This window comes from Varroa destructor, unplaced genomic scaffold, assembly GCF_002443255.2.
Source record: "Varroa destructor unplaced genomic scaffold, Vdes_3.0 BEIS01000003.1, whole genome shotgun sequence".
Classification (NCBI taxonomy): domain Eukaryota; kingdom Metazoa; phylum Arthropoda; class Arachnida; order Mesostigmata; family Varroidae; genus Varroa; species Varroa destructor.
The window spans coordinates 46,396,501-46,420,366 of record NW_019211456.1 but is presented as its reverse complement, the minus strand read 5'-3'; the positions used below and the strand labels follow the sequence as shown (position 1 = coordinate 46,420,366).

Sequence of the window (23,866 nt, the reverse complement as noted above, 5' to 3'; positions counted from 1 at the left end):
CCTTTTGATTCAACCAGTCCGTTTACCATACCCACCACAGCTTCTCTCTTGCGACAGTCGTCTCAGCAGCAGCAGTAGCGTCGCCACCACAGACGTTTTCTTGGCTAGCGAACTGCGAATCACATACTCTTCCCCATTTCTATGTGACAGGCCCAAAGGTGAGTGAAGTGGAGGCGGCTTCTGCCAAAAACAAGTTCACTCCAACTCCAAGTTGACTCGTTGGTCTATCAAGCTTCCGTTGCTGCCAACCGTGTTCTATTCAAGTTCCATTTAAGTTGCAGCTTTGCTTGCCACTGAAGCATCTGTTGGATATTGGTGAGCTGAATAGAACCGTCGTACAATGAAACACGTACGACAGTAAAATAGCGTGCAGTATTCATTTACCTCAACATATACACAGTTCTTAGAATGATCTTTAGATACAATCTTCTTATTATGCTTACAGAATAGCTTAATCCCTTGTCTACTTTATTTGCCTTCTTTCAGCCAATGGCAGCTGTGACATGGTGATTTCATCGAATATGTCCAAGAACGGAACAATTACGTCACCTAATTACCCAAACACGTACCCTGGAAATATCAAATGCACATACCACTTCCAGGGTGAGGGGAAAGAACGCGTACAAATCAAGTTCACCGACTTCGATCTCTATAAATCGACAGACGACTCGCGAGAGTAAGTACATCGGCAGTCTGTCTTCAGTAGATACACTTTTTCAGTAAAAAGAAAACAGTTTGGTCTTTTTACTTATTCGTCGTAAAAAAGACAATAATGGTTTATCTAGTAAATCGGCGTTGACAATTCCTGTATAAAATTCTATGCTGTAATTGCTCTAATTTTTACGAAATTAGCGAGGAAGTGTTGTCATGTAATTTGAAAAACGCGAGGATACCTTTAGGTACTCTAGCCCACTATAAATAAATCTCACTTTTTATGTAAAGAAAAAAAAAACACGAACAATTCGTTGAGTAACATTCAAATCGGTGATGTGCCTCTGGATGGATAGGACAACGGACTTCGATTGCTAGCCCGTGGAAGTGTTAAGGATATCGGCTTCCAGCTTAATTGCGAATCTTTCGCTGACCAAAATAGGCAAATATTGGATTCTGTTACCAGCTCCTGTTTGCCAGTGTAGCCTAAAGAAAATGCATGTCAAGCACTGGCTTTCTAGTGTTGTACACGTTCCAACCGCTATGATTATGTCTCATAATGCCCTTCGCAATAACGGGCTTCTTACATTCGTAATCGGTTTGCTGAAGTCAGTTTTTACTTAATTTCAAAGAGGATACATCTTATTTAGAACGTAGATCCTTGCCCGAAATATATAGTTCTGTATATAGACACATGCTACATATTGCATATTGTTTTACGTGGATAACCTCAACGATTTCGCAGGCGATTATAATACGATTCTTTCGCCCCCTAAAAAAAAATTTAGCCACCACCTGCGCCCAGGTATTCTGTAAACTGTGGGTACAGGCAGTGCACGTCTAGCATATATTCTCTATATAGGATACGGTCGCCTACTGAAGCGTGCAAATCCGGAAACTCCAAGAAAAACTTAACAGGTGCACAAAATCTCAAATTCGACTCCTGTAGCAAGCTTACCAATGGCAACTGGCGTGGCAAAACTTGGTGACAACGTAACGTGATAGCAAGACGAAAAAACACAGGAGGGCGAGAATCGGCGATAAAGAGGTTAAAGGAAAGAAAAAAAAAACGATTGCCGACGGGCTCCATCGAAAGACGAACGCTTGGCTGCTCCAATACGTCGGCCAGGTCAACGTGAAAAATAGCGCCAAATGTCAGACCGCCTACTTCTCCGCATTCCTGTTCCCCCTGGGCGCACTAAATTTAGCTCTCCTGGTTTACGTCGCTTTCCGACTCGTTCGTCCTCCATCGATTCGCTAGTGACTTTGCTGGTTTTCTTACGCCAAAGGTGTGATAGGATTTGGTTTCCTGGTTGGTCACCCCATGCCTCTCTGCCCTCCAAAAAAGGGACGCCGCCGCTGGCACTGCAGCCACCACTGTCGCAACCATCTCTTGTGCGAGCGGTGGTAGAAGTCTGTCTAGGATTTGCCATCGACCTAGCTTTTCGGAAAGCGCCTTGGCTCTTGCATGCCATAGGTCTCTTCCTCTCTTTCTCTCTCTCGTTCGCTCCCAGAAGTCCTAGGTGGTCTCAACTTGGTACTTGGGACTACTACGACTGCCATTGCTACCATCACTACTGCGAAAGTAAGCAAGGGGACGAACTCGGCGCTTGAAGTCCCTTTGAGAAAATTCTGCCAAAAGATCTTTATTCCATTGCTTTCGCCCGAATCGCACCTTTGCACTTAGCTATCCACTTCAAGGGCAATGCTAGCGGTCGGTTTGTGAACTGCTGCAACTGACTTGTTCGCTTTTCTATCATTCTATCGCCTCTTTCTCTCTCTCTCTCTCTCTCTCTCTGTCTCAATAGTGTGCTCAATGGCCTGATGCTTAGAACGAGTCGAACCGACTCGATTAAACTGCGATGGCGCCTGGGGATGACATCTTTTGTTTCTCTTGAACAAACCGCCTGAAGGCCTGCCACCCCCTAACAGATCCAAAACTCCTTCAAGCCCTGACGAGCGGTGACCTCGACGAGCGGTGACCTCGACGAGCTGTAAGGAGATCCCCTAATCGGGCTGATGTTGAATTTACCCTTCAGAGGCACCGCTAGGGTGCACTTCCGCTTTGCTGTTCAAGCACCGCGTCCTGTTTTCGACGAAACATATTGCGTTGTCTAGATGCGGCCAGATCAATGCAGAGAAAGGGAGTGCATTCAGGTCATACATCACAATAAGAGATATCGTGTCGCAGTAAAGAAAAAACATTCACTGCTATCTATTTAAGTTAATGTTTAGCGCATGCATTTTGTCGAGCGTGGGAAGGCTTCTTGTTCGTGTACCCCATGAATGGTCGAATATGAGCTGTGTTCTGCTGTTATAAACACGCAGCCTAAAAGATTCAAAACTAGAGTGATGTCAGTGTGTGGAAATATCAAGATGGATAAGTGTTCCGACTGTAGGAACTGGTATAAAGGAACAAAACAGTGGTAATCGGCAAAATTCTCTTTAGTTCATTAGTGCACATTAATTCCACGTCGAACCCAATATGTACCCTAAAGACATGCAAGGATATCAGACTGATTCATCTTGTGCTATACATGCTTTCGTTGTTCCTGCCGCATATATTCCGTCCATAAATACTTTTTATGTCCATGCGCTTTTTGTCGACAAAGATTCTTATCGCGGCTCTATCCGTTATCTAAGACCAAACCCCAGTAGCAACACGTGTGTTTAATCGGGGCAGTAATTATTTTTCTGATTGGGCTTCTGTTGTCGGGCCGTATTAATTTAATATATACAACATTTTCTCAGTATGTGCAGCTTTCATGACAGCTTACTGGCACACTTCGCTCATCCCAAGTACACCTCTAACCCATTACCCACTCAAGTCAGTATAGCCAATATTGGTTTCATAAGATATTTTCCTAGTCACGGGCTTCTCACCTGTTGAGGAATATCTTGATTACATACGACTACTACGTAAACCCAGCTTGCGCGGAAACCATAATAAAGAAGGAGAAGAGCATTTAACCTAATTCTACGGAGAGGTAAAGATGCCCTAAAGCTGGCTAAGGCAAACAAGGAGTTTTGACAAAGGAACGTACGATTGAACAGTTAAGCTTAAAATACTTTTATTTAATCCATAGAACGTTTGGCTATGGACTAATTTTTGTTTATATAAATATTAGCATAGACTATTCTATTATTATTCTATTACTGAAATAACTCGATGATAGCATGAGAATTGTTTATTTCAACTTTAAACTTTAAAAAAAGATGGACAGTACGAATACTTTAAGAGGTATTAAAAAGAACTAAATTAATTATATTTAAAGTGATTTCTCTTAATTTTGATACGGTCCTTAATAGACGCTCTTTTAAGAGAAACGGGCAGACAATTTAAAATACCCGCTAAATTGGAGCAGCTTTATAGTACTCTAAAAATAGGTAAACATATCTAACCCCTCCAGCTTGTACTGCCCGTACCTTGTTGTGGCTCCCTAAACAGTATAACTAGAGTCTAACGTTTGGTCCCTTGATGGTGTGCAAGATACATACAGAAGTACGCAGGCCAATTAGGTTCATGCAGCAAGAGGAATTAACGATGCAGAAAAAACACAGTATAGAGCCTGGTATGCTGTCCATGTTTCCATTTTATATATAAACACAAGAACGAATGAGCTATACATTTTAGATATTTGCTGGACTTTGTCCGTACACCTACAGGCCTCGAGAACATATTTATTTGTTTGCAACATAGATATTCGTTCTGAAGATTTGCCACTCTCTAGCGTACTGTTGACCCTTGATATTTTGTGAAGCTATTGGAAAGTGACTTTAATGAATGGTAGAGAAAACGGGCGGTGTCGCGCATAGGTCAAACGGCTGTAAGCTGGCAATATACTTTTACTATAAATGTACCAGGCGGAAATAACCAGTCCTCCACTTGAGTGCGTCGTGTCTGCCCCCACCGAGTAAACTTCGCACAGACATGTACGTACACGCATATACAGACAGTTCGTAAGGTTTTAGTTCATGCCTCCTCTTTTTTCTTTTTCACTGAGCGAATTCGTTTCTGATCATGCGTCGAACTTGGAAAGGGCGGAGACCTTCAAATGAAAACGATGGTGCTCTTGATGAAGTATAAGAACTCGAAAGCCGGGTATGTAAGCACGTAATATGCGACCACGAACGCCATTACAAACATGGCGAACGGCGAGCAGCGATACCCTTATTACACCAGTTAACTGGAGCGTTAAGGTTGTTATCAAAAGGTATGTGTTGGCCCGCAACCGCTGGAATGCCTGCTAACTCTAGTGATGACGCTGACAGCAGCACCGGCTGCAGCAGAATGTCGGTTCGTTTCTTCGTTCGGTCATACGCGACGATCGCTACTGGTAACACTGCCACCAAACGAAGTAGCGACGGTTCGTTTCCACCAATAAAACTGTTAGGGAGCCACACAAGGGGGCTTTGACTGCTGTTCGTTGTTGCCCATTGCCTGGTAGCATGTCGTTGTCGGCTATGTGTCATCGTCTTTCTTGTTAAGCGAACGCCAACCTTGTTGTCGCAGACATCGTCGTCATTTCAGCTAAGATCACTGACTGGAACTAGCCGCCCGCGCACCGCCCACGAGAAACCAAAGATGGCGAAAATGAGACGCATGACGCAGAGAGAGAGAGAGAGAGAGAGCGAGCAAATGGGGAGCAAGTATAAACACCATTTTAATTAGAGTGTTGCCCTACAGAGGATGTGGAAAGACCAACTGGTTTAAAACGCATATCCAGCCTGGCTGCAAGCTAGTGAAGGGCAACGGGATAACCTAAAATTGTTTTGAAATTCCTTGCCAACGCAACGGGGCCCCGGATAGTTTGAAATTTGTTTATGACAACGCAGGCAACTTATTTGAAATCGACTGTTTTAGGGTAGCCACACACGACTACGGCTACGATTAGATGCGCGCTGGCTTTGATATAAAGGTCGTCAAGCGGCCTTGGAATGGTATAACAGTGGGCTGCATGCAACATGAATTATGATACGATAATCGTCACCAAAGACGAAAATTAAACGGTGCCAATCAGCGCTTTAGTGATAATTTATATTAAGTCTATAAAAGAGTACGCGAATATACGCAGCTACGGGACTAAATGTCAAGCAGGAAATTGAGACCCATAAAGTTGTTGGTCCGCCTTGATGTGTGAAACCCGTTTCTTTATAAGCAAAGATAAATAAATAATATATTCAAGTAAACGTAATTTGTTTTTTTAAATTTTTCATTTATCCACAAATATCCCGATTACAAATATGTATAAGAACGCTGCAGGTAGCTTGTATGCATGCCACAGAAGTAAAAGCAAACGTGTGCCGCACGACCAGCCGAACCGTAGTAGTACAATCGATAGCAATCTGTTCTGAATTGCAAAAAAATTCGATCAAAATTTCAAACTTACCTTCGAACTACCGAAAGTACAGAAACAAAACAATAAAGAGATAGGATACTGAAGGGCCGAACATTCTTCAGATTTAAGAAATATGGCAACAGCGGAAGCAGTCGGACTGGTGGATGGCTTTCCACTCCAGCACTCTTCCGTTTACGTAGAAACCTTCCATCCTATGTCAGCCTTCGTGTGAAAAATACCCAGCCGCTACTGCAGTTGCTGCGCAAACCTGTTCTCGAGGTTTGCCTGAGTGATGTTAGACGTCTGCGCAGATGCGCACATCCGCGTACACTCGCAGCTCGTGCTGCACGCCAAAACTTCTCTGGCGGCGTCCTGCCAGAGGAGTCTAGAAAGAGTAAAGCATCGGAAGTAGAGAAAGTTGGGGGTAATAAGAACTTAGCCTTTCCTGTACGAGCTGCGGTGGCTAGCGACAGGGAGATGCCAGCGTTCAGGGACTGCTATCGCTCGCTACTCTGCTATGGCTAGATGGTCTGGGCTGTGCGGAGCCAGACTGGGCTATTCTTGGTCTGCTAGGCCCATGCGATTTGTCTGCTGTCAATTGCACTTTGTGGTGGATGGCACCGACAGACAAAGATACAAGGAGAAAATAACAGTACGGCAGTGCGAACGATAGAACTTGGGGGACGCTAGGGAAAACGACATCTGGAGATAGTAGTGGAAAAGCGAGATACAGAAAGATAGGCAGGAAACTAAATAGCGATCAAGGTATAGATCACAGCGAGCGGTGGCCTTTCTCTCTAAGTATTCACTGCTTTTGGCTTAGCAAACAGGTACGATGTTTTCTCCAAAAAATACTGCTTTTATCTTACGTGTCTGCATGTTCGTGCGGGCGAATGCTTGCTTGAGCTGGTGGATCTAGGTAAACGCAAGCATACCGCTTTTGTGTCTTTATCAATAAAAAAAAAGTCCACCACGTGACACGGGGCATACATTATCTTACTTAATCATTCTGTGAGCTTTAAATATGGCCAAACAAGCGGATTATGTATCCGTAAAAGCGATTAGAATTATGTGTATATATAAGTATATGTTGTGTGTTCTCGTAGCGATGAGGTTGTCATTTTTGGTCGGGCAATTTTGGTTCACGAATAGGCTCACAGGAGGGTGGGCCTTATTACATTAAATTAAGTTTATGTACACAGCATTTGTGTCTAAGGTATCGGATCAATTTAAAAACTAATCTACGGAAATCTGGAATCAATAATATTTGGGTTGTTTGGAGCACGCATACGTTGTCAGTAGAACATTCTGAATGTACTAAACTGGGACTCGAATGTACTATGTTTATTAGATTTAATATTACTCGACCAGCGTTGCCTTTGTACAGGAGATATTTTCAAAATGGAAATACGATAATTTCTAGGTAGGTTGTTCCTTAGGATGTGTTAGTTTCCAAGGAGGAATGCTGAACAAATCTGATGAATTCGAGGAAGGAACCCACTATGTTCATACCCTAGCTACGCATTTTTCCGCAGGGGTTAGACTCCCTCAGTGTGGGCCTATGCAGGACAGAACTTCCACCTTAGGACGCATTATGTTAGTCGGTACAACGACCACTTCATTACACTGTTAGCAATTTCCATAAGTGATATAATTTTTCGCCGCTCATTGTTAACGTTTTCTAGAAGCTTATTGTTAACCTTGTCTCAGTTAAGAAAATGTCGACGAGCTCACGGAGACATCGATGGGCGTAAATGCGCGCCATTGTTTTTGCATTTGTTCATCCCATATCTTTGGTATTGTCCGCATGTTGTTGTTACTCAAACACTGCTAAGGAATACTTTGAATATAGTTGCTTGATTTGTGACGAAAGTAGGCTCAAAAACGCTCCCATATACTCGTACCTATTTTCTATGATGGACTGGCCATTCTGTGTGAGCAATCTTTGCATTGTTTCGTGAAAGCCTCGTTCGAATACAAGCTTCTAGATGACCTTAAAACATCTTCCATTGTGTTATTTGTGGCGCAAATAATGACTTCTAAAGGTAGGCCTATGAGTAAGCTGTCATCAAGTTAGTTATCATATAAGTGTTTCGTTGTGTGGGCACTCACATAGTAGAGTAAGTGGTAAGAGAAATAAACTACTATCGGAGAAATGTATTACAAACTTCAAATACATCAGTGCGATCAAAAGAATAATTCTCTGTAATGTAACTTATGCACTACAGTAACTATAACGAGAAAGCGGGAACATTTAGACGAAGGAAACTATGTGCACAATTATAGATCGCTAAGAAAATCTTAGTTGTTGCTCCTTGGCCACATCAGGAAACATTACTTGCAAATGGGCATAGACACTCCGGGGATTCGCTGCGCTGATTAAGCAGCTCGGTCTGTTGCCTCCCAAAAACTCTCTGCAGATGATTTCGATTTATGATTTTTCCCGTCTGACATGCTAGTAGGTTACCCTCATCTTTCAAGGGCATTATGCTTCATTTAAAAGAATAACATCCTTTAAATCTCTGAAGAATATAAAACATATTTTTAGCAAGTAACAAGTTTCGGACATGAGACTTTTGCGGCAGCTTCAAATTGGCAATTGGGTGTTCATAAATCAGAACTAGACACACGAGCGATGCGGTCTTGCCGTGAATACTTAAAAGCATTCCCTCGAGACAAGATACACCGACTGGAGCACACTCGTTTTTCCCTATTACTTTAAGCATGCACCTGACTTTATGGGTCATTCTGCTTTGTGAAGGTGCGCGAAGTGAACCATGTGGACAGACATTCTACAGAAAATTACGATACAATCAATGTTTTGCCACTGGACAGATCTCAGAACGTAGAACAATATATGCTATATCGCTGATGATCAATGTATATCCGCTATAGAGATCCATTGCCAACAGATAGCAGGTCTGCTCCAGTTCACTCAAGGAAAGGACTAAGCACAGAGTGAGAAGATTCAAGTAACGCCACAATAGTTCTGTGAGCCTTGTAATATATTGCAAATCGCTGGTCGTGGTAAAGTTTGCGCCTGTAAATATTGTCCTCGCTGCAATTCTCCTGAAAATTAATACATATAGGGAATCCATAACGTGAGATGCGTTGGCCGTACGTACCGTACGAGCACAGCAGTTCTGGTAAATAATTTGCAACGATGTGCGCTGTGTAGTATTGAAATTGACGCTCGTGTATAGGACGCGACTTCCTACCCGAGCCGTATCATACATCCGTATATAATAGATCCCAAAGATGTTGAAACTGTAGCAGAACTTAGAGCAAATTGCTATGGTCTGGAAAGGAGTCAGTGTAGGGCCTGCATACATTTTAAATTCAGAGTGATACTCAAACGATGGCCCGCTGTTTCCTACAAGCCTTGCTTTCTTAGTCAGTCACAGAAAAATACTACCAGCAACAAACCGTAATACGCGTGACATATGATTGACATACATGCAAGGTCGGAACGGCGCGTGGCAACGGACCAACTAGTTTAGAGCGCGTTCTGTCTAGCGAACCAAATCTATTTAATAATCATTTTTCGTTGCATCTTCCACGTGTTATCGTAAAAGTGGACCATGACAGCTAGGGCGACGACTATGACATCGACAACACTTGTGTTTGTCACGACGCAGCCACCGTCAGACTTATCCAGGTCAAATTGTTTACTCTATGTGGCGCGCCTGGCCAACGAGCGTCGCTAACCTACTGTCGGTGTAGTTTTCTTGCATACGATGAGTTGCAGTAACGGCACGTCGAAGGTCATCGGGACATATGTCTATCGTCTTTTACATTATCGCCAACCTATTAGGACGGTCTAAAGCGAGCGGCCACCAGAAGCTTGTGGCCAGTAAAGACCCAATGAACTGAGTGTAAGGACACCCTTCGTTAAGTTTTCTTCCGCTTAAAAGCTGACCCGTTTTTCTGACCTCCTTTCACTTTCTCCTTCGCTGTCTCCTCGGACTTGCTTGTTTCATACCGTCCCCCAATCTTCTGACGGGTTCCTGACGTGTCTTCCCCTTACCCTGTCTTTTTAGCGGATGAACAACCTCACGAGTAGGAATGATCGTACGCCCTCTTCGTGGCCACGCTCGCCGGCGTCACTTTTGTTGTCGTTGTGCCCTATAAGCACTTTGCTAAAATTGGCGGCAGCCTGGCCAGACCCAGTGGTAGCCGACCACCCTGGCAATAAATGGCAGTGGTGCTTTATTTTCCGCGTGGCTGAAAACTTCGCTGCTTTTCTGTACGCATTGCCTGCCCTGCCCTGCCGCTCCCTATGTCCTTAGCCATATTACTGAGTCGTCGCCTGAACGCTGTCGCCATCAATACGAGTACCGTCCAGAACTGCCCTTAAATCAAGTCAACTTTCCGTTGCCTCTGGTATTGCTGTTCGTTGACTGGCTGGATAACGGCGCCTTGATAGGTTGCGACTTTGTCCGAAATTGAATTGTGGCCTCAGTTGACGTAGTACTTTTTCGATTTTTAGCGGACTTCCTCCTGTACGGAGGAAGCCCGTACCCGATGAAACTTCGTATGTAAGCGAGGTAAGGGGCAAAGTGGAGTGGCACTGAAGTGAGGGGCACAGTGGGTGAGGCCTTGCAGGCGTTAAGGCAGCCCAGGGAGATTGGCACACAAGGGAGGGGCATAGCAGAGCCAAGTAAGATAAAAGCAGCATCAATTTTTGTAGTAGTTGAATTGAAATATCTGTTCTCCGCCAAATTCAGTCCTCGTAGGGCCGCCGTCTTCACTCCTCCGGTCAAAGAGAAAAGCGGGCAACGAGTCACGTTACTCCATTCCGTTAAAATATCCCTTTGTCGCCTAGCAGCAACAGTGGGGGCACACCACACATTCTCATCTATGTTGGTTGCCCTCTTAGTTGGCAGACAACACAAGAAGAATGACTGGAACGGTGCTTAGAATTAGATAGCCCCTAGCTTCCGACCGAAAAAGTGGACGAAAGATGATTGCTCCAGCCGACTGACCGTCGATCAACGAAACGCTAAAACTTTGATGATTTCTTGTCTTGTTCTTTTTCATTACTTAATGCTTTGTTACTATTGCGTTTGTTTCCTCTTATTGGCTCTTTAGCTGGAATCGCCATTCTAAAACCTTCCCATTTTCGCTTTCTTTCTCGCTTTTGTCGCTCTAGCTGGTTGCCCCTGTGAGTTCGTCGCCGTATGTATGGCTTGTCGCTGCTGCTTCCGTGCACCGTTAGTCGGGCCAGCATCCGTCAACGCTTGTCCATCTCAGCGTCCATCGAGGTGAACGAGCAACACAATTATGGAAGCTGTAACAGTGCAGGGCCCAGAGCTGCAATAGCAACAACATTTACGACCATTTGCACCCCGCTCAGAGGGGCGAACGGCGGCTTGCCGTTTCTGTGTGCTCGGTCTAACTTTTCCCTTCTAGTCTCTATCCTTTTTTCATGCTGTCTAACTCTCCCCACTTTCGTCCGCTGATACATTAAGACACGTCTCACTACCGAAGGAGCAAAAGGCCGCCGAAGACTCAAGAATTGGGTCGGATAATGCTGCGCTCCCAAAAAAGAGGCGCGGCATCACAAGACCGCTTCGGGTTCGTTCAAATGGTTTCTCAGCCTGCGCGGGTGCCGTCGAAGCTATTAAGCGGCTCGCGAGCATGTGATCGACGGGTAGGCCTGCCTGCCTGCCAGTTAGTTAGCAAGCTCAAAAGCCAGTGGCTACTTTAATGCCGTTTTCGTAGACGAGTATCAGCAGCGGTCCCGGTTTCGGGCGTTCGCTGAGCTTGGAATTTCGTTGGGTTATGGGGGAAGCGAGCAATCCATCTTGATTCGTATCGTGGCAAACATTTTTCAATTCACTTTTGCAGCCACTGCCGTCCCTGTGATGGCTACTATGTTGTTCCTTAAACACATATATCTCGCCCGGTTCTTTCTGCTGGTTTCCCGATTTTTGGCCCGCTCTCCTTATAAATCGACATTTGCGTTTTGCGAAAAGCGATTTCGGTAGCAACAGCGGCGACGTAGAGATACCGTCGCCTTGTGCGCGCCATTGATGTAGCTCAGCTACGAGGGCTATGTGTAACTATCTATGTCACGGTTCGGTATACCACCGCCATCAATGGACGGCAAAGACCATCAGAAACGGCTTATGTCTGGCGGTATTTGGCAGAGTAGTCGTTGAATTATTCCTTTTTTACGATCTTTGCCTGCTCCTACTATTCTCCTATCTTCTATCGACTCACATTTTTTTTCTTTCAGTTGTGACCCGTATTAGCAATCTTTGTTGTCTACGGACGTAGGTCTATAGGCAGCCAGAAGTATAGGAAAGGACGATTTAGCGATTGGTACTAGCGCAATGGTTCGCATCAACTTTACTAGTAGTGTCTCTGTCGTCTTCATCGTTGCCGCGCTCACAGGATAGTTACGACATAGAATCTGCGACAGGATTCTACGCCTATCGAGTCAGTCAGGAAGCCGAAGAGGTCTGCAGCTCGGTACTGACGACCATCCGAGAGAGAGAGAGAGAATAGCGAAAATGGGCAGAGAAGGACCTATCGGACGAGCATTTTCAAATCAGTCTTGCTCCCTTGGCCCTACCATTGGTACTTGCCTGCGTCCAAATAATAATAATAAATTATGGACAAAAACTAAAGCTTTAGCCAGAGGGCACACCACATCGTAACTTAGTGCAGCTCCTATCTTCGGGGGTCGTTCAGGGCCGAGAAGAGGGAGACAAAGCATTTGAACAGGCAGCTATTCTGTTTCCATAGACGCTGGCGGTTCTCTCGTAGCCGCTTTTCAAGTCGTAGCCGTAGTAGCTTCTCGTTCGTTCTTTTTCTTTATCTTCCTATTGCTCTTGTGGACCAAAAGCTGGGTAAGGTAGCCTCTTCAGCAGCTTGACAGATTCTCTTCGTAGATCTTCACGGTAGGAAGTGCTCGATCTCGCTTGCCCGGGTCTACTTGCTCAACAATAGCCACTGGATCTATTGGACATTCGAACGGCGGCGTGGCAGCGGTGCCCACAACGCCGACGGTAACAGCAGCATCGCCACCATAGAAAGAACCTACAACGAAGACCGCTTCCGGGATAGATGGCACATATGAATCCTACCCCGGTGACAGTCAGCAAGCCGGCTCCACTAAAAGTTACTACGTGGACGTATATGGAAGATAGTAAGAGAGGACGGGTCCAATGCCTGTAGAAAAAGAACTACCCATTGGATCTTTCGGACAGTTTCATTTTTATTTGCATTTGAAGACACACGGCAGATAGAGTAGCGACAAATTTGTGAGTCGACAAAATCATCATACAGAATGAAAACTTATGATATAGTTTTGTACAAACTTCGGGGGTCAGGTCACCATCGGATGTGCCTACGAGTAACATTCTACAGGCTGTCAAGCTGGCAGCAGGTTAAACTTAAAATCCAAAAATACTGAAAATTCAAATTTATGATGAACACTCAACAGCGTTTATTTATGATTCATTATTGTTTTCATTTTACATACGAAAGTTGTGTTAAACTGTTAATTGCAAAACAATTTTTGCGTTGTATGCCAGCACAATTGGATCCCTCATCGAGCAGCGCGTAGGGGGTAAATGTTATACAAAAGTCACTAAAGCATCCTTACGAATGTTGGGCGTAAAGAATAAGCTAGACAATTAGTATTAAAGTCGACCATGTCGAGCGTAATTCAGAAGATTCGGCAGAGAGAATGCGGAACGGATGCCTAATGAAAAGTTTATGCATAAATTAAAATATTTCAAATTCTGGAATTCAAATATGGAATGTTATTATTTTTGGGAAATCCTACCACAAAAATCAAATTGATATGGGTTGTTTGGCCTGTTTCCATTGGAAGGTGTGTGTTTGCACTCCATCATCAGTATTTCCACTACACTGAAGATGCTAATGCGCAAAACATACTAACTATAGCTAGTTATTATTTTTATACTATCATAAATATTATCCTAAATTCGTGAAATTCAACACAATGTTTCTAAGTCCTGAAAGGATACATGAGTGGATGAAAACTTTTGGCTCTTGTACGAATATGTCTGTGATTATCGTGGGGTCGTGTAGACCGACAACTTTGCTTAGGTCCAGAGAAACACAAGAGAATCGGTTCGACGTGTTATAATATGGTCCGGCTGTGTTGAATAGCTGAAAAGGATAATCACGCCGGTACAGATTCAAAACGAACCCCCACTGACAAATGAAACGTTACGTGTTCACGCCATTGATCTTTATTTCCAAATTTATCTAAAATGAAAATGAGCTGACAATTTCTATTCACAGAGGCTGACGTTCAAACATGTTATATTACTGTGGAGGTGACCGGCGAACTTGTTTGAGCTTAAGTTCGATCTTAATTAATTTATCTTAATAGTTATGGTCTCCTCTATCTACGACGTAGTATATGGGTCTTTTAGCATTCCGAGTTTTCGAATCCTTTTTCTGATATAGGTATATCACGCATGTGACGCTCATAGAATGCTAGTATAGTGCTTATTTTGCAGAGAAAGGTGAAACTAATTTTTTAAAACCCTCAGACGGTGTAAGCATAAAAACTCAACTTTTATAAGAAGATATTTTGCCTACTGGCTAAGACGAGCGAGTTCCTAGTCCGTGTATGTAAGGCCAAGACAAATCTGAAGACGTTGGCCTCAAATGGCAGTATAGTAGATCCGAAACTACTTTGCCATGAGTACCGGCTAAATGTCGAAATTTGCATGTCCTATTACGAGCGTTGCCTGCTGCGATCTCATAAACGACAATCTCTCCGGAACGATGAAATTCATGTGGACTGCTTTCGCATCATCTCAATCAGAGTAGTATTTTGGCCTGCCCAGAACCTGCTAATAGGCCTCGGTTAGTTTCGTCTTCCACTCTGCTAAGACGAAATTTCCGTTCACCTACCCGAATAAATGTTCAACGAACATTGCCTCAATTCCTTTGGGGCAGAACTGTGATTTCACCTTAAGTACGATCAACGGGATCTTTTGGATTGGGTGGAATTCTCAAGACATCCGAGAAGAAGGTATTTTTCTACGTCACCGTATACATTGCCGTATTTAGTTATCAGCCGCAATCTCTGCCAAGTCTAATTGGGAATACTACCCCTTCGTCGTGGATACGATGAACTTGATTTACGTACCCCTACTTTAATTTACTTCTTATTTCAAAGAGGGTACATTTTTAAACTTATAATTATTCGGTGTATATATGTTTATTAATGTCCGAAATGTTATAGAAAAGTATTCATGTTATAGTAGAACACTCGTGATTAACCTATTTGCTTCTACTGCCTTTTCGCAAGAATGGATGGATTGGCGCACGCTAGACCGTTTCGTTAGGGTCATTCGGTAAAGTTACATTGGATATGTTTGCTTATTTTTAGTTATTGTAGACCTACTCGATAGCACAGTCTGTTTGGCAACTGGCCATCTAACCATTGCGGTATAGAATTGATGTTCAGGCATCGGTCAGCTTATACATGAGGAAAGCCATACGGTTCTAGCTTTGGTTTTTACCTGTTCTTCGTTTATGGCAACGGTTTAGTAAGGCAACGGTAAATGGGCGGCCGAAAAGGTGAGTTGGATCTAGAACTATTGTCCCTCTTCTCATCTCTGCACCGGTCCGCGGTAGTATAGGAAATAAAACTAGAAACGGGTTATAAATGTAGAAGCCGGCAAGCACTATCTTCCTTGCTATGCTTCCCCCTATTAGTATATAGTTGTTGTCATTGCTGCTACTGCTGCTGCGTCTGCTGCTGTTGGTCGAGCTGTTGGGATTATAGTGTCCGAGTGACGATCTTCTGCCTGGTCCTGTTTCATTCGTCCTTCCCCGGTCCAACTCTGCCAAACTGAAAGAACAACAAAAATACCTCGCCAATCCAGCCCTCTATAACCACAGTTCCAATATGTCTATCTCGTCTCGGTTGACTTTAGTGTTATTTTTGTTGTCGCGGATGGGGTAACATTGTTTTAGTCCGGCCTTCCTCTTTTTGATGTCGTTGTCGTATTTCTTTCTATCGTCGTCTAATGTTTCGTGACTATGTTGATACAGAGGTCGTGAAGTGGCGGAGAAACCTCGTTTTGTACTTGTGTCACTATAGCTGGTTCGGTATTTCCTGCTTGATCTATTCCTGAAGAACAGGGTCTTTCCTTGTGGCCACTCGATCCAAAGACAAACGAAAAGAAGAAGGAATAGCCCATGTACGATTTCCGATCGTTGATGATGTTGCTGCAGGGCTGGGACGGCAGCAGTAACAATGGCTACCGCAACGTTGAGGACGGCACTGTCTGCGGCCGTCGGCCCATGTTTCCCTTAGTCCTTAGCCACTTCTAGGTCTTTCGTCTGTTGATCTTCACTGACCCTGTTCCTGCTAAAAAAGAAGGGTTAGAAGGCTGCGCTGTAGGTTCAAGCGCACAACAATGGCAGGCTTGAGAGGGATGGTCGATCGAAAATTCAGTGACGGAAAATTAGAATATTTGCCCCTTTTTTAAATGAAAAAAGAATTTAAATGCATTTACTTTCCTTGCGAAAGTAGAGTCTGCACTCACGCAGCAACCGCATAAGCGAATCTCATTAATGGAAGCTACAACTCCTCAAAATATTTGCTCTGACAATATAGCTGAAAACCTCCACGCAAGTTATTGCATCTCAGTAGTGCGATTTTTCCATTTAGCAAGACCGATATGCATGTTTGTTTATATATTACTGCGTTTTCTAGTTAATATCTATAGCAGGCCTTGTTTCAGACGCGCAATGTTGAAAGATAGAATACACGGGAGACATGGGCGTATCTTCTCCGCTTACTATTTTCTCTATAAAAAAAAAAAAAAAAAAAAAAACTATTCTCAATCCGCGATGCTTGAACTAACACTTGCTAAACCTTCATGACTTTGTGAGTAATTTTACGAAGCATGCTCAAATTTGCTTAAGCCCGACTAAAGTGATGCGAATGTCATTATGTGCACTGGATTGAGAACGTGCCCTTTTAGATGCAAAAATGTACTTTATGCACGTCATTGCTTCGTCTAAGAACATGAGTCAAGTAAGACTGGGTTGTACGGTAGTTGCCCACATTTAGCACGAATGCTTTTGTTACTGTTAGCATTCCAACAATAACAATAACAACAATAACAGTGACATCGACAACAATAACAGCGGTAACAACTACATACCGGTCCAATAGTATACATGAAAAAACGGACTGCTCGTTCTCGGGCCGCTTCAGCCGGTCATGTGTTTGCGCTTCGCTGATTCGTTCGTTGTTGGAACTGAGCTCTGGGCAGACAACTGCTCAGGGAGCGGGAGCCAGGCTTTCCATCGTTTTGCCTCTGCGTTGCAGTCATCGGTCGCTAGTCGCTGTCGAGACTACATTTGCATGTGGCGTTTGGCACGAAGCAGTCCGACGAACGGGGACCGCTTGCTAGTGGCCCATACGGAAACCCAAGTGTGGCTAGACAGGATTGCGCGCGTTGCTACTGCTGGCTGGGCTGCTACCCTAACTAGGATTGAGACAGGCCAGTCGTGCCATGGCCTGCGAAGTGCTCAACCAAAACAACGAGCTATGGCGTGCTGGCCTTTCGCAGATAACCGGGCGTTATTAATGGAGCATGCCGCTAAGTGCGGCCGAAACCACGGACAAACGCGAACATTCGAAAAGGCAAGCGGAGCGAAGAAAAAGGGTAACAGAGGCGGAGCGAGCAAACCAGTGGGGTATAATATAGTGTTGTACCCTCCTTTCGGGTTTGCGGGAAACGCATCTCTTGTTGCTGTCCGGTCGTGGACGGCTATGTCCTCGGCCTCTGCCCCTATATGCCCGACACCCGCTCGCTTACTGTCGCGTACTATCACCAGGCGACAGACAGCATCCACAGCACTTAGCATATGGCTTGGCATATAGCCATAAAACCCGCTAACCAAAAAAAAGAAAGAGGAAATGAGAAAAGATACTGCTTGGTATTGCAGGACTAAGTTGGCTTAGCATTAAACCGGCGGGAACTTCTCTTCTAAAGAACTCGTACGCACTGTACTATCCTTTCATCCCAACTTTAGGACAAGTGTAGGGGTGGCTGTATGAGGACGTGTGGAGGTACAAAGTTCCGCATGTTTCCCGCCTCCTATTCGCTTGACCGCTCTCTCTTGCTTTGTTTTGTTCAGCATTCACTAACTACGTCTACTATACTAATCTCTCCTTGTTTTCGCGTTGCAAACCCGTTGCGGGGTTTAGACGGTGCCAAATGCAAGAAGAGAAACAGCTGTTATAGCGGTTATTGTTGTTATTACTCTCGGTGCACGCTCGTCTTCTCCGTGCAATCATTCGCATGCATTTTTGCGAGGCGTCATGGCTTCATTGTTAGTGCCGCTTTGCCGTCCGGACGACTACTATGGCAGCGGCAGCAGAAGCAGCAAAACCGCTAATACGGCTTGTGATGGTAATCGCAATAACACCATGTAACTGTTACGAAACAAAGAAGCAGCAGACATGACTACCAAGTTACGGCTGGGTACCCCCACACTCTAAGGACAAGAAGTAGGAGTAGTAAAGCAAGAAAACGATGTTAGTTGTGGTGCCAGTTCCCATGATAGTACTAGCAGAGCCAGACGGATGTAGCGTAAAGGACGGCGAAGACGCCGATTTTGTCGACAGCGAGAATAGCGGCAATACAGTTGTTGCCGTTCTTCCTGTCACTGTAAATAGGATACTCTGCTACTAGATAAGATTTTGTTTAGGATTTGTTTTATCCCGAGGTCCCGGAGACTGAAAAGATTGGATTGAGACCATTTGAACCCAAAGACATAACTGCGCGAATTGAGGAAGTCAACGAAGGCTTTTTGTGTTGGCAGCGAGGTGGGATTAAGCCAACGGGGGTATCGTAAAGGAAAAGTTGAAATGGCGAATTGACGTAGTTGGACGGTTAGGCTAGTTTCGCGTAACGAATGGTCCATAAGGAAAGAACTGGCTGCCGCCTTCCATCCGCCGGCACTAGTATTGCAGCCTGTACAGCGAACACGGTTGGCACAACTAATAGTGAATGAAAGTTAGTGCACTCCTTGAGGGAAGATGTGAGAAACGCGAAACGAAGAAATGGTGCTACGGCTCTGCGGGAGGTAGAATTTGGTGAACTTTTAATGAACGACGCTTCCTTCTGGCCGTCTTCCAGCAGCAACTTTAATTGGGCACTCGTAGCTCCACTCCCTCCCTTTGCCTAGCTCTATTTGTGGCAACTGTTAGTCCGTGAGAGGCTGTGCGTGTGTATGGCTCCGGGTAGGCGAATGCCTGAATATGTTATCTGACAGGAGGAGTAGCAAGATGATCACCGTAATGCTGCATCGAGCTAACGCAAGCCTTCAGCTAAGAGCAAGCTACACGGTGGCTGGACACGCCATTGCCGGAAGGCGTTCTGGCCCTGATTCGTGTCTGTGAGTGAAGGCTAGTGGCCGCGATGACGGCATGCAAGGTCGTGCAGGAGGCATTACGCGTGCCTAGAAGCGTAACGCTTTGTCCGCCACTGACTCGTCTCGTAGACGCCTACCTGCGTACGACAGATGCCTCGAAATGCAACTAATTATTGTACATCGGCAAGGCATTCCTTCACATTTGTTTCCCTTCACAAACACAAATGCATTGTTGCATGACTAACGGATAACTTCGTATTTGGTTGCTGGCTGATGAACAGGTGCGTATATTTGCGAATCCATTCCATCTGCTGCAAACAGTATCTACAATTGCCAATCGGGAATGGTCAATACCACAATGTAGTCAAACACTACAGAGACGCCTGTTCTTTTACTTCAGCCCGACACCAGACGGACTACAGTTGCGCCGGTCTTACAAACACTACAAGAGCATCGCGCGTAGGACGGTACTTGACGGTAAAGGAAGCAGCCAACTGAAAACGCGCATATACTCTACTGCTGGTGATGCTTGTGGTTTCGCTCGTTGCCATCTATGTAGTCAAGAGCGTACCGGCCGAACTTCCATTGTTTAGCAATCAGCAAGGTGCTAGCTGACTGGTCTTACCTAATTATTAGGCCGTGTAGAATACTCGCAAACTAGCTTCACCGTAGTAAGGGTTACCGCCGCATCTGTAAATTACCCCACTTAACGCAAAATGGTCGTCGGTATTATTCCTGCATACACCCCATTTCATAAGACTATATAATAATGACGTATTGAGAAGAAGTGGGGGGGAACAATGAGGAAAAAGTCCCCATGGACAAGTACTTTCGGCAGGAAGGTTAATGTTAGTTTTTTCGTGAATTGCACACACAAATCGTCCATCGCGATGATGAGAAAAACTTTGCCGGTATCAGTAATGTCTGCACATGAACGTAGCCTGTGCTCGTCATGACGTTGCTTGAGGAAACATCTATAGTGACAAAAGATGCGAAAATGTCCACGCGTGTGTCACCTGCATCGTTCAAAATTCGCAGTCCTGCTTTTTAAAACAGCCGAACGCGCAACTGTCGACCACAAGGCTACCTCTGCTTGATCTAACGAAAGCAAGCTCAATGAACAAAGTTACTTATCCGTAAAGCAGAAAAGGACGGGAAGGGATGAACATCCATGCAACGCAATATCTGTGATGCAGCATTACTATCCTCTTTCTTTACTACTTAGAGAATCAACAAAGCGAAGCATGTTAGGACGAAATTAGGACGCTCTAATAATATTTTCTTATAATAAGGAATCTAATCTTTATATGTGACATGCAATGTCCCGATTCAGTTTCATCGTTTGTGCGTATCCGAGACAGTGCTTCCAATCCCGGAACATTTGTTAAAGTAACATTGAGCCCTCGTCAAAAATTCTAACGTCGGCACTTGATGCGTGACAGCAGGCACCCCTTTGTTTTGTATTGACGCTTATAAATGGGGTGATACTGCCTATAGCGTATTATCCATTACTGATAGCCACATCTAGCGTGTAATCGTCCACGAAAATTTCGTTCTAAATCCACGATAAAAGTTTAATTACTACAAAAGTATCACCAAGGTATCTTGCGAGCTCATTTGAAATATTATTACAGCCCGCTAATTTACTTATGTTTACTGCTAATTTGTGCTTACGTAAGAAGCGGTCATCATGTAACTCTAACATAACTGCCAGTGCACTCGCTATATGCATATACACTCTAAGCTTCTTCTACCGAATAACGTCGATTGTAAAGAACTAGCCCGTCCATGAAGTCCTTTTCCAGAATCACAAGGATAACGTTTGCTGGAGTAGCACTAACTTCTGTGAGCTTAATTACCTCTAGAGTGACGGGATGCGATGTGACTAAACATTTGAAGAGCTCCCTTAGGAACTTTTAAGTCTAGCGACTTCTTCGTTCGACTTTTATCGCCTTCCCTCTTGTTCCTCGTCTCCCCGTCGTGTCGCATCTTTTTCCCCCATAGGGCCCCACTCTACTGGCTCCAACTACGGTGGAAGGTGACGGCAGACAGTTCATCCACGAATTGAAGACTACTGCAGTTAAAATCGACTTGGAAGATTGTCGTTCTTGCCCTGCGTGCATTACACAAAGCGGCTTCGTTGTGTCAGTCGAAACTTGATTTAAAGCGTTCACACAGGTATCTAACTTTTGCTCGTTCGTCCCGCTTACTTTCTTTTCTCTACGCTTTCTTATTCCAGTTGTGAAAACGTGGACTCCGTGGTCGTATTTATAACAATAAAAGGCCAACGCGAGCGGGTGGATAATTTTTGCGGTAATACGCTGCCCGTACAAATCATGAGCAACGAACATCGGATGACAGTTATATTCCAAAGTCACGCTACTGCCAGTCAACCTGTCAAGGGATTCCGCGCCATCTATCAGTTCGTCACCAGTAAGTGCAGGCTTATCTATTATATAGCTGATGATAATAATGAAGATTATCATATCATTACCGGCTTATCATGTCTGTTGCAACAGAACAACGTTGGCTCGTATAGTTATATGAATTGTGTAGGTTAAATAAGAGCCGAACGCAGGCTGCGCGGCGGGAACAGCTGCTTGATGTAATGCAATGCTGCCCGCATATTCGACAACAAAGATCATTATCTTTTAGGTATCTATATGATCTGATACCATATACAGTCCAAATGGAAGCATTATTTTAGCAAATTTCGTATTAATATAAATCTATGCTTAATAGAAACATCAATAACGCAGCCAAAAAGGTTAATTATTTGTGAAAGTAAAATACTCGTATTTCGTTTTGCCTGTCCTTCCTTCGTCTAATGTCCGTAATAGATTCCACGAACAAGCCTAGGAATGGCTCTGAAAATGATGAGCTTAGTAATGGGCCAAGCAATTTTGTTGTGTCTTACTTTGGGATAGCTATAGTCCTTCTTTCATGGATATACGTGCGCCCGTAAACTTCGAGGACGCAAACAATGCATCTGTCGACTGGAATTGCTTCCATAACCCTGTCCTGTAAGCTAGTTGGACAACAACGGTTGCTGAGAACGAATGGTAACATCAACGATGTGCGGAAGAGCAATTCATGGTGAGCGGATTTGGGCCTCATGGCCTTGAAGTTTGTCGGTACGAAGGCCATATAAGCACCCTTTGGTTTTTTGTCGGTTCGACATTCACGTACTCGATCGACTAGACACACTAACTCCAAAGAACGGTATTGAAAATGGATAAATCCAGGATCAGCTAGGTGCATATCAACTGCAATCAAAGCTAAGCATACGGTGGGGACGCTTTGATATGATATACAATGAAGTTCGTGCAATTATTTGAAATAGAAGTAAGTACAATTTTACTAATTAAGTTCCAGAGCTTGCTACTGACCCTACATATTGTAACTTGTGCGACAAGGATCTGATGTGGGTGTTGATCTCGGTAGTATATTTTTTATAATTGGTCTGTGTCAATAAAAAACAAGTCTCTCTTCAATATCTTGCTTAACTAAGACAGCCACTGAACGGACTGATAAGCAAAATTGCACCAGGAAAAAGAGGTGAATCTCTCACACCTTTTTTTTTTTATGACCCACTTCTAAATAGAAGTCCAAACGTTCAGAATCGGTCTTACATCATGTAATCAAAAGCGGACAAGGCATTGTTCTGCGACATTGTTTTTTGCTTAAAACGCGCACGAGCTGAATTGAAAAAATTATCGTTTTCTGTATATGCACGCGGCAAAGGGCTGCTCATATAAAAGATAGCGTACCACACATAATAAACTTCTCGACGCTAAGATAATGCTGGACTTATTATTGCTAACGAGCATTGTTCAATATTTGCTCTTTATATCATTAGAAGTACATTTTTTCTATTTTTGTTTGATTACCAAGGCCCGTGATAACACTAACTCCGAATTCTAAAGAGGCGCAGACGCACTCAAGCTTAGAAAACGTAGAAATAGTAAAAGAAAGAAAGGCCCGAAAATCATTCAACAAGCAGACATCGACTTCTATGAATAAACTCTCATTGATATATACAACCCCTGAATTAGTTCATACTGTAAAAATATACGAAACGGTATATGTTCTCGCTGTTCTGGGGCAGTAAGTCATGAAAACAGTATTTAAGACTTGCCACTCACTACAAGCACAATACTACTTTATACTTTGCTAAATCAATTAATGTTATTCTAAAGTTATATTCCTGAGAACTATATAAGCCTTACCTTAACGAGAACGTAGTTAAGGTTAACAGTTTGGGAGTTAAGGCTCGCAGTACTCCATTAACGCTGACATGGTCTTACGTGAGCGGCCCGCGTCGTTTTCGAAATCATTCTCCCATTTCGAGCGGCCTTAGAATCATTTTTGTGACGCGTCATGTACTCAATGATCAGTTCATAGGTGAGTATGGCGCATCAAATAAGACTCAGAAAAAGACCTTGAGTATCGAATGTTTTCCAAAGAAGCTTAATATATAT

The 23,866-nt window shown here is 44.0% G+C and overlaps 1 protein-coding gene across 8 annotated transcripts in view; it reads left to right on the top strand.

The window, feature by feature from the left end:
* The window catches only part of LOC111246236 (suppressor of lurcher protein 1-like), a 252,987-nt gene that overhangs the window by 217,659 nt on the left and 11,462 nt on the right, over nt 1–23,866 (top strand). For all 8 annotated transcript variants that reach the window (XR_002671599.2, XR_015324170.1, XR_015324172.1 and 5 more), the window contains 2 exons: nt 487–676; nt 21,625–21,818. Coding sequence is in view for 2 of the 8 variants with exons in the window: in XM_022795511.2 (XP_022651246.1) it covers nt 487–676; nt 21,625–21,818 (384 nt within the window). In the remaining 6 variants the exon portion in view is untranslated. The remainder of the gene's footprint in view (nt 1–486; nt 677–21,624; nt 21,819–23,866) is intronic.